This window comes from Phalaenopsis equestris, unplaced genomic scaffold, assembly GCF_001263595.1.
Source record: "Phalaenopsis equestris unplaced genomic scaffold, ASM126359v1 Scaffold000002, whole genome shotgun sequence".
NCBI classification, from domain to species: Eukaryota; Viridiplantae; Streptophyta; class Magnoliopsida; order Asparagales; family Orchidaceae; genus Phalaenopsis; species Phalaenopsis equestris.
Window position 1 is genome coordinate 67,859,881 of NW_018164444.1, and position 12,076 is coordinate 67,871,956.

A 12,076-nucleotide genomic window follows, 5' to 3' on the forward strand; every position below is an offset into this window, starting at 1 on the left:
CAAACACCAGAAAATAACACAATAAGACAACAGAGGACAACACAGGCAAAGCACATGAACATCAAACTGCCCCCACTGCGAGGGTCACTCTGACAATCACTCCACCTAGCCACGGGAGGACCTGAGGCGACCAACTAAGGCCCAGAACCACTGATCGTCATTCCATTGTGAACATCCCCGGTAAAATCACGAGGTCCCTCGCGAAACCCCGCTCAGGGTATCTATGGCAGAGATAATGTACACCATGTAGGACTAGGGCTCCTTCAGGAAAGCAACACTGATGAGGGCCGAAGCTTTCCTTCTGGATAGCAAAAAATACTATAAGTACCACAAAGATCGCGAATTAGGCACAAAGGAGTGAAAACATCTGCAAAGCTTGATTGAGGAACTTATAAAGTAAAGGAAGATGAAAGAATTTCTCGCCCCAAAAGCCCGACCCAAAGACAAGGCAAGCCTCCCGCGGGGGAGCCACTGATGGGCCCATCACACTAACGCCATTCACATTACGGGGTAAGTGCCCGCAATCTTCGGGGAAAGTTAGCTACCTGGGAGGACAAGTCATAGGAGACAACAAACATGCGAACTCTGTGTCGCCATCTTTTTAGGAGCAATATATTAAACATATAATAGGCATCCTATAACTTAAAACTTGCTCATTGAATTCTTTATGTAAGAAGCATTGCCTTTGCAAAGGAACGAAGACTGCGAGCAACACCAATAAGCTTGAGTTCACATCTATGTGGTTGCAACTCACAAGCACAATGTCCTTAAAAAAATACAAACACATATTTTCTACTCACAAGTAGGCATGATAGCCAACATGATTATAGTCCCAATACAAGTTGCAACTGCACATTTGGCAGCTTGAAGAAAGATGACAATGATTTCAACAATATGCCGAGGAATGCAGATAACAAAATAGAGGGGAGTGGAAGAAAAACAGAAAGTGAGTAGCATAGGAGAACTGAAGAAGACAAAGACGACAAAATAAGTAATACAAAGAGAAAATGTTGATTTTGAATTATTTCGAAGTTTTAGCATTGCTATATGTAAATATAAAGTTATGGGTGATATGTATGTAAATCCCCAAAATTCTCAATGATTTTATGGTTACAAATGTAAATATAATAATTTAATAATTAAAAAATAATAATATTTTGTTTATCCCCAAAATATACTGCATTTAGATTGGGCTCCCTCGTGGAAACTATAATGGCGATTCATGGACCCGAGTCTTCTCCCCGTCCCGCGATTCAATATCGGTGACATCCGCTGCAGAAGCATAGTTCGGGAACGAGCCGCCGTCGCCTCTACGTTGATTTTAGGCGTTAGCTGCTGAAGAAATATTCGATTTCTTCCTCGCTAGAAGTTTTCTTTCCTTCTCACCTTCAAACTCATTGCAGCAGTTCTTTACCCAGAGTTTTTCTTTCCATAGCTGTGAACGTGAATGGGAAAGGCTTCGAAAGATAAAAGGGTTCGATTGCTTGAAATGATCCTCTATATATATGTTGTCTTTCGTCTCTTTTTGTGCTCTTATGGGCTTTATCTTCACATTCCCGAGTGTATGTACCGTCGTTTGTTTTTAGGATATCTACTACCGGAAGGCAAAGGAGGAGGGTTGGCGGGCGCGCAGTGCGTTCAAGCTCCTCCAGATTGATAATGAGTTCAGTATTTTTGAAGGTTATTGTTTTTATCAAGTTTAATTTTTAGTTTTAGATAACTATTTTAATGTATGTAAAGTTTGATTGATGCTGGTGGCAACTTATGATCTGATGACCGATGACAAGTTCAGGAAAAAATTGTTTTGGTTTTCGTGTTTTCTTCATGCTACATGAATCCGTGCTATGTGAAATAAAGAAGATAACTGATAGCTGATTTGTGTGTAGAAGAAATGAGAATATTGAGTTAAAATTGTGATAAAGTTTGAAATGATGGTGTGAGAAAGTATTGTATTATAGAAACAATTGGATATGAAATATAAAGTATAATGAGTATAATTAAGTGATTTGGGCATTTCAAAAGCCTAGAACAAAAACAAAATGATGGGCATATGATATAAGCATGAAAATATGAGAAAGAAAATTGTTAGTCCAATGCTAGCATAGCTAGAAGATAAAAAAGTTACATGTTGATTAAAGTTACCTTTTATTATCTCCCAAAAGATTTGGATGGAGGATTATTCAACAAGTTGAGCCCATTTAGTTGAGATATGAAGAATGCTTCAAGCTTTTATTGGGATGAACTAATCTCCTATGAGGAACAGGATGGATATTCTCCTTCCATTTATATGTTGATGTTATGACCTTCAAACACAAGATTCAAACAATCCATTACTCTAGCATTATTAATGCTAGTTACATGTAAGATTTCTTTTTTTTTTTGGATAATTTGATCATTAAATGAATGTATCAAATTCTTAGAGGTTGATTTCAAGGACTTTAGAAGAAAATTGCGATTTTTGATTCACAATTTTTCAAATGGCTTCAAACTTAATACAAGTGTCATTGATCTATAAAGTATTTGATAACCTTTCCTAGTGAAATATGTTACTAGGCTTTTATATGGGCTTCTATATTCCATATGATCATCCATATTCTTTTCACATATTTGACTCATTAAGTTGTTATAATGATTGATGACCTATACCCATATGCAAGTTTCTTGTGGGAGATGAAAATTAATGCTACTTTATTATGGTCGAAGACTGTCTAGAACTATGGCCTTAGAGGATAAAATCCTTCTCATACTTGCCTTATTGTATTATATTGCATTTTATTTAGTAAGCTTCTTGCATTATTATATCATAATTCATTTTATCATGGGACTCTTGCTCAATATTTAAAACTACACAATTGGGTATTGAGGCATGTTTTGTTCTCAATGCAACACATAAACTTTGAAGTGATTTGAGGTGTAAGCCTCACAATTTGAAAATTGTGTTGACCAAATAAAAGGGTAAAAATAATATATTATCATTATTCATATGTATGTATGTATGTATGTATGTATGTATACATGTGTGTGTGTGTATACATTAAATAACTACATATTAATATTCTAACATAATAAAAGATGACAAATTGTGTTTATATAAAATAGCACATTGTCTATGTCACAACATATCATGTAACAATCAACTCATAATAAAAACATCAACTGATTATGTCATCAAAAAAAAATATAAAAGATGGAATGAAAGTAGCATAAAATATGAAAGCAAGATATAAGGTAAGTTTAACATAGTAGACTTATCTCACTCCTATAGTTACAGACAAATAACATCCATAGAACTAAATCAAAATAAAATAAATAATCAAAAGCTGAAGCAGCAGACAACAACAATGACAACAAGAACAACTAGTGGTGGCAGTAAAAAGAGCAACGAATGATTGTGGTTGTAGTAGGAGCAATAGGTGGCAATATAGAAGAAGCATACAACTACTGCAGTGGATGCAACAAGCAATGGCAACAGTGCCTGAGGTGGAAGCAACAAGCGGCGATGACAATGTTGGCAGCAAAAGCAACATCTATCTATGTTGGGAAGCCTGAATGGGGAGAGGAAAGCTCTTGGTTGTGAGAGTGCGACTTCAATCCGCATTCAATCCGTCTGATATAGGGGAATAAACCTAATGTCTCAACAAAATTGAGATGAGTTGCCTCTACTGATGTGGGTGTACGCCTCGCCCAAGCTGCTAGGACATACACCTTGAAGCATTTTTCTTTTGAATTGCGTTGAGGCAGATTGCTTAATTTTAAACATTACTCTTGATCCTATACAAATAAGTTGTCCATTTAAAGTCTTACTCATTTTAGATGTTTTTTACTATTTGTTAAACATATTTTCTTACTTTTTTCATTAGTCATCTATATGAATAATTGAAGTATGCATGAAAGTACAATTGGAGTTTTTGAATGCGAGTAGAGTATATTAAAAATGACATGCAGAGAATTATGTGAACCTTTGGGAAAACTTTATGCATGCTGGATAAAGGTTTTTTTTTTTTTTTTTTTTTTAATGTAGATTTTGGTATTACTAGCTATGAAGTGATCTCAATGTTGTTATAGTTCCATATTGGGTTGCCTTTAGTTCTGGATCAACTTGTGGAAAAGAGCAATTCAGGAAATAATGTTAGTGCCTAGCCATAGGGTTTTCCCATTGCAAAGTACCTTTTATGCTATAGTCATGAAAAGAGACCTGGTTCCTCTATTTTGTAGAAGAATATTCTTTTCTTACGCGAGTTTGGGATTGGAGTAATAGAGTTCAAATCCCTAGGCGGCCTTTTGGAGATAAGATGTTGAACTCCTGAGATGGGAAGGTAGAGAAGAACTCAAAAGCTTGTGGATTCTCGAAGTTTTAGAGCTGTCTCAAGAGAGCAATGATCTATGAAGAATTATGTTGGTATCTAACTCTATTGCTATGGGAAAACATATGTTGTCTACCTATTTCGCGAGGGATGTTGTGAAACCAACAATTAGCAACGAGTGTAGCTACCCTATGATTTGAGAAGGTTTGGTAAACTTTTGAATTTCAGTAAGATCACAAATTTGGATCACATTTGCTCGAGCAAATGAACTAGAGGTGACAACTCTATGGCGGTTTTGCTCGCCGTTGCCCCTCTTTCACTCCACTTATGAGCACACATACAATCATTCACTCGGGCAGGACACTCGAGGAATGGGATGCCTAGGACTTGTTCAATTTAGCTCATTTCATCTGTAATATTTATTTTTTTGATGTGTGTCTTGAGAGGGAGGGAGGGAGGGAGTTTGAGGTTTACTTTAGGATGCGTTAGGGTTCATGGTATTCACTGGGATATATGCTAGTTTGATGGTTTATTTTTGAGAAACTCAGCATTAATTATAATAATTATTTTCAGATTTCTTATTGCGCATCCAAACATCCTTAGATTGGTTTAAGGACAAGTTTTTTGTTGATTCTAGCATGGCTTCATTCACGAACCAACTTGAACTTCTTTATGCTTGTCCAAATTATCTTTTCCAATTCAATTTCATGTTGAGGGATTGTTGTAATTGCATAAAGATCAGCCTAGATTGTATCTTGAAAGGATGCCTTGAGTTTCTATTTCAGGAAGGGCTTTGACCAAGGAAGCTTCAAATGCATTGTAATCTTTCACCAAGGTAAGAAAAATTATGCCACAACACAATCAATGCGAGTACTTCTAGAATTCTAACAAGATTACCTAAAAATAAAGGGAAACTATAAGATATAATGAAAATTCCTATGTGATCGTGTATAATTTTTAAGACAAAGCACATATTTTGAAGTGCATTCGAAAAGCTGAAGTGGATTTTAATTTTATTCAAGTTAGTTAAATTGAAGCATAACATATTGAAACAAACATGTTTGATCTCTAGACAAATTTTGAAGATAAAAATCTTTCGGCAACTTGCAAACTAGTTTAATTGGGCTTAGTGAACTTTAACATGTCCAACTTGGTTGCCACCTAACCAGGTTGGATGAAACCTCACTAAACATAGGCTGGTCTTCTTTCTCACTTAGGCCTCACTCTTTTGCAAGGAAGAAATGATGCAACAAATCCACGTCATCATGTGTTGGTTTTCTAAGAACCTTCTTCTCCAGATCATTAAGAGTGTGTTGGTTTTCTAAGAACCTTCTTCTCCAGATCATTAAGAGTTTTTTTTTTTTTCATTTGTTGAAGGTAATATGCCTCTATTTGTCAGATAAGCCTTAGCTATATTTTGAATATTTCTAAGTTGGCCTTGACCAAACCCATAACTCCTTCAATTCATTTGTAGAATTTTTACCGAAGATTCAGAGAGAGAATGACGGATTTGACAATATGGGGAAATCTTACTTGTTAGATGATCAGAGTGTATCATCTAGCTCGGCTATATAGTTATTTGGCCAAATTTTTACATTGCTAATTTCTGATCCTTATTTTCTTCTCCTTTGCTGACGCTCAACTAAACTCTCTCATTGGCCACTATTCAATCTTCATTGATGATTGGCTTAGCTCTTTCAACGACTTCGAGTCAACCTTTTCCGCTAATGATATGTTGACCTCCTTCATCGACTATCAATGGCTCTCCTCCATCAAAACTTGGTCTCGTTTGCATTGGTGTCCTGTTTGTCTCCTTCATTGATGATTGATGAGTTTTGTTCATTTTCATCTTGTCAGCTTATATTGTTTGCATCTATTCAGACTCTCTCTTTGATGTTTAGCTAGTTTTCCTCATTGAAGTTACATAAATTCATTCAACCGTTACCATGATGGCATCCACCACAATCATTGAGATAGCTCCTTCTCGGTTCATTATTACTGCAAAATTTTGCATCCAATGGCAGCACTGTATATGGATCAGCTGATCAATCTTTATTCTCATATAAATCATGTACTGGCATCCCTCTAATAGCCAAGAGGAGACAGTAATCTGTTGTAACTTCATATTATTCATGGAGAAGGCTCATCATCTTGGTTATTCCTATAATTTTTCCCTCTTGGCTATGTGTAAAGGATATCAGATCTCCTTTACTTTTTTGCTTGATTGGAAAATATATAACTAAGACAACACCACCACCCCACTCTCTTGACCTGCAGAAAAATTTATGCCACACAACTATAGTTATTAAGCTCATTACTTCAATTTGGGAAGATCAAAATCATTGTTGATATTTTTTCTCTAAATTATCTCTTTTTTTTTGCAAATTTATGTGTTTCTCTTTACCATAAACATCAAGTTGTGTTTCGCTGATAGTTTGTAGCAAAGTTGCTACTATTTTTTCCTTAATTATTCTTTCTGCTATTTTGACGTTTTCTAGAATTGAATGCACTATGTTAGCACTTAATACCTGATATCTTTTTTTTAGACGCATAAAATACAATACTAATGTGTTGTTCATGCTATAGTAGCCTAAATCTATAGAGCGCTCATGGAATTGATAAATCCCCTCCTTCTGGAAAGCTTACCTTCACTGTCTTGTATGAAGGGTAGATTGAGATATTGCATTCCCTTTCAATATCTTGCTCCTCCACAGATCCCACATTGATGAGAGCTTCATGCATTTTATAAGATGTCTTAGTATTCTCTAGATCATTTATGTTATTATGTTCATTTTTTGTGGTTGATGTTGTATCTTATTTCAACAGTACATGCATAATGAACTGTTTTTTGTGTTCAAATAGTTTATAATAACTAGATCTCAATCCTGATTTGCAGGAGTGAAGCGTGTAGTTGATCTTTGTGCTGCACCTGGTAGTTGGAGTCAGGTATTCTTTAGGAACAATATGTTATATGCTTTTTATTTAATAAATACTCAACATGAAGATATTGCTACTCATTCTATTAAACTTTGTCAGTAAATGTTTCTCTGTTGCAATTTAGCTACAACCATTCGATTGTGTCAATAATAATCAGGAATTTCCTGTACCCTAGTGGTAGAGCTAATGTCATTGCCTATGAGGCATATATTATTTTCTGAGTGTTTTGTCCTGTTATATACTTTTATGCTGCTCTGGACAATTCATAGATACCTATTGTTTACCCAATTGGGTATGTTTAATTTATAATATTTAAAAAAAAACTTAAAAACAAGAATGCTTTTAACAAAAATGTGTCTCCTATTTAATTATTTGATAAATGCTATGACATATTTCAAATTTTAGGTTGATGGGATATTTTAGTATTCTATAATGAATTTGACTTCTTTGTTTTTTAATGAATGGTGCATAATGAGTGCAAATTTGGCCAGGATATAACAATAACCCTCCTAGTTTAAACTTGTTGCTTAGATATGAGTTAATTTTGACCGTTTCAAGTCGTTCTTACTTCTCAAAACCCTTGATCTGAAAAAATTGGTCTATTTTTAGTTCACCATGCTATAGGATAGCTAACCCTATGCCAACCCTTATGTACACTTTACTTGTTTTGATACACATTTACATGTGCATGTAACTTTTATTTTTTGTGATCACTTTCATTTTAACATTTTATCCTCTTTATTCATTATTTTACGTTAAGCACAAAAACTTCTAATATCAAATTTTCTATTTAATAAGGCTTGGTCTTCCAAGCTTGAAAGCCCACGTGTTGATTATATGATTTTAAATGTAGCGCGTTATGATGGTTTATTTGGGCCATATATCAAAGACATTCAAGAAGTTGTTTGAGTGGTTCCGAGGGGCCAACAAAAAGGTCCCAAAAATCATTGACTAGATAGGTGATGCGGGTGCAGGAAGGCCAGTTGGTTGAATCGATTGGCAGATGGACCGACAACACTGGTCCATAGAAGCTTTGGTCCAGGTTCCAATTGGACCGGGTGTTAATTAGAAGGGGCGGCAATACCGTCAACTCCTTCTCCCACTTCCTTTTTTTGTTATTTTCTTACTGGAGCCATCCTTTTTGCTATTTCCCTAATGGAGTTTTTTAAGTGTTGTTCTCTGGAATTAGAGTTAGTTTTTGCTTGTTGTTGTTTCATAATTTCCTTTGCATCCTTCCCATCTCCCTGCTAGGGTTGTATTCAATGATGGGTTGTGCTTCAACTAAATCCTTCTTTGAGGTGGTGCCGTATCTTCCCCGCCCCTTCTCCTTTGTTCTTCTTAGCCGCCGACATCTCCAACCTCCACCCCGACACCCCGACGCCCCTTTTCTACAACACACCAGTGTTGTCTAGCCATTCCATCTTCACCCCAACTCGCGGTCGCCAATCTTCCTGCATTCTCCTTCCTGTCCCACTCCTTAAGCCTATCTACCAGCCTCTGAATCACTCTCTTTGATTTATTCCACAGCTTCTTAACCGCTCCCTTACCACTTCACCGACGCCACCATCGCCCTTTGATCTTCTTTTCTTTCGGTCCTAGCCAAAGAGTTGCTTTGTTGTATTTTCCTTTCCAATTTGAGTCATTTTGTAACCCTAATTCAATTTCAATACAAGTTTGTTTTCATTTCTGCTAATTCTTGAACTGATCTCTGTATCATTTGGTATTTGAGTTAGCCTAACCCTAATCCTATCCTAGGGTTTCTTGGCATTCGCCACAAACCAAAAATTTTCTTTTCTGCCACAAATACTCTTTCCACTTCTACAAATCAAAAACTCTAACCCTGTCATCAAGAAGATATCCTTGAGCCACCCGGGAAGAGATACAGCGAGATCTCCATTGCCTTCAACAGAGGCTTGCGGAGATGGATGAGACAACCCAAGGGGATCTTACCCTCAACCAAGATGTGGAGAGTCGAAGGGGATAAAGAGAGGAAGATCTGAATCTCTTCCATAGGGAAAATTTCAATGATGAAGAAGACAGGCCGCGACGTTTTAGAATCCAATATCAGAGGAGAACTAGAGATGGGTATTTGAATCCCTTCCGTAGAATTTCAAAGAAGAGATCATTTGGAGGGCACAAAGACTTTGACATCAAAGTGGATGTGCTAGAGTTTGAGAGAGGTATGGATCAAGAAAATTTTATTGATTGACTGCAATTTGTTGAATGGATCTAAGAGTACAAGGATGTGTAAAAGGATAAGAGGGTCAAATTTGCTGCTATCAAGATGAAGAAAAGTGCCTCGTAGAATAAACTTATAGAGACAGAGGAAAATGCAATGTAGCATTAAGATTACCAGGTGGGAGAAGATTGAAAAGGCGATGCAGAAGAAATACCTCCACCCCATTATTGCCAGGATATGTTTTTGAGGCTCCACCACATGCAACAGAGGGATCTGTCAGCAGAGGAGTTCACAGAGCAATTTGATTAGTTGCAGATGAGGTGTGATCTGGTTGAGTGGGAGGAGCATGCTATAGCCCGTTATCTGGGAGGCCTAAAGCCAACTATCAATAATGTGGTGCAACTGCAATCTTATTCATCACTTGGAGATGTTCAAACTCTAGTCTTGAAGGTGGAAAGACAACAGGAATAAAACAGACATCAGTCGTTCTTCAGGCAGCAGTCTTCAGTCAAACAGTCACGTACAGTTATCACAACCGATAATGGTAACTCGGGAGGATTTAGCAAGCCCATACATGGATTTTACAAGCCGGATCAGAGTGAGAAGAAACATGAAACGGTAATTCCTCCAATACAGTATTAGCCAGAAATTGTTTCAAGTGTCACGTTTACTACCACACAGTCTCCAGCTGTCCCAAGAGCCGAGTAGTCACTCAGATTAGGGCGTTGTGGAGGAAATTAGCAATGAGGAAACAATTGAGAACCGGGGTGAGGTGTATCTTTTTCCACTAGATGAAGGAGAAGCGTTCGTAGTTCGACGAGTTCTGCAGACTGATGGTGATGCGAGGGATTCGTAGTGGCTTTATCACAATATATTCTACACCCGATGCACTATGAACATGAATGTATGAGCCTCATCATCGATAAAGGAGACGTAAGAATGTTACATCTACACAGATGATTGATAAATTAGACCTCATGACTCAGATACATTCCTGGCCATATTCCCTGACGTGACTGAAAAAGGAGAATTTGGTCAACATCGACCGAAGATGCTTAATATAGTTCTCAACTGGGGCTCAATTGTAGGAACAAGTGTGATGCGATGTGGTCCATATGAATGCCTACCACCTTTTGTTGGGGAGAGCATAACAGTTTGACAAGAGGACTCAGGACGACAGATTCATGAACACATTTTCCTTCACCAAGGACGAGAAGCACGTCATCCTACTTTCTTTGGCGGAGTTCGAGAGCACAAGCACCCTTACCAGCAAAGCAACATCTGTGGGACTGGTTTTGGTAATGATATTGGGTGATAGGACTGAGACACAAGCTCTAGACATGGGACAAACACTACAGAGAGTATTTCAGGATATCACAGTCAATATCGTACCACCAACACCACGTTTGTGTAGGAAGTTTCCGGTTAACCCCACCTCAGATGTAATTAAACAAACCGTGGATTACTCTGGGAGTATTCAACAACAGACGAGAGACGCACAGACTCAGGTCAGTTTAGTAGCAGACTCCCGGAAGATTGTACCGATGTAGACTCTTTCTCAAAAGTTGGGAAGACCCTCAGGCGCCTTGGAGGGTGATGCAATCGACAGTGGGATCCAGGTGCTGCTAAGTTTACATGAGAGGAACCGAAAACTTCGACGAATGAGGTCGAAACTCCCCTAATTCCAGCAGATTGACGTGAGTGCACAAAGGCATAGCCGACTGAATTGGTTGGCAAATGGACCGACAACACCGATCTAGGCCCTAACTGGATGGTGCGTCAATTGGAAGGGGCGGCAATGCCACCCGTCCCTTCCCCCACTTACCTTTTCCATTATTTCCTATTGGAGCCTTCCTTTATGTTATTTCTCTATTGTTATCTTTTTAAATGTGACTTTTTGGAATTAGAGTTAGTCTTTGCTTGTTGCTGTTTCAAAATTTCCCTTGGATCTTCTCCTCTCCCTGTTAGGGCTATATCTAACGACGGGTGGTGCTTTGGCTGTATCTTGCTCAGAGGTGGTGTTGCATCTTCCCCTAGCATCCTCCACTCCCCTTCTCCTCCACTCCCCTTAACTGGTGACCACTCCAACCTACACCCCAACACCCTGCCACCGCTTTACTAAAGTATATTATTGCTGTCCAGCCATCCGACCTTCACCCTAACACCCTGCCGCCCCTTTCCTGCAGCGTACTAATGCTGTCTAACCATCCGGCCTCCACCCCAGCACCCTGTCGCCATCTTGCTACATTCTCCTAGCCGTCCCACTCCTCCTGCACACATACCAGCCTCAAAATCACCCTCTCCAACTTACTCCACAGGCTCCGGCCCTGACCCTGCTCCCTTAACACATCGCGGATGCCACCACTACCCTATAATCTTATCTTCCAGTCCTAGCATGAGAATCGTGTCGTTGTATTTTCCTTTTCAGTTTGAGTCGTGTTGTAATCTTAATTCAATATCAATAGAAGTTTGTTTTCATTTCTGTTAATTCCTGAATCGATTCCGTCACTAGATCTTAAGCTTAGTGTCACGGACAAATAGTCCCACATCGGCTAGGTGTAGGGCCGAAAAACAGTATTTAAGTCCTGGGCTGCCCACCTCACTTAAGGGCTCTTTTGGGAGGTGACAAGTGGTATCAGAAAAGATTGCTGTCTGC

General features: G+C 38.2%; 1 protein-coding gene across 7 annotated transcripts in view; it reads left to right on the forward strand.

The window, feature by feature from the left end:
• The first annotated feature begins 1,150 nt into the window (after positions 1-1,150).
• The window catches only part of LOC110026369 (putative tRNA (cytidine(32)/guanosine(34)-2'-O)-methyltransferase), a 35,464-nt gene continuing 24,538 nt past the window's right edge, over positions 1,151-12,076 (forward strand). For 6 of the 7 annotated variants that reach the window (XM_020727290.1, XM_020727314.1, XM_020727307.1 and 3 more), the window contains exons 1-3: positions 1,151-1,474; positions 1,587-1,680; positions 7,201-7,250. In XM_020727290.1, the coding sequence (XP_020582949.1) occupies positions 1,448-1,474; positions 1,587-1,680; positions 7,201-7,250 (171 nt within the window). In that variant the 5' untranslated portion in view covers positions 1,151-1,447. The remainder of the gene's footprint in view (positions 1,475-1,586; positions 1,681-7,200; positions 7,251-12,076) is intronic. The other variant, XM_020727285.1, reaches the window with a different exon arrangement.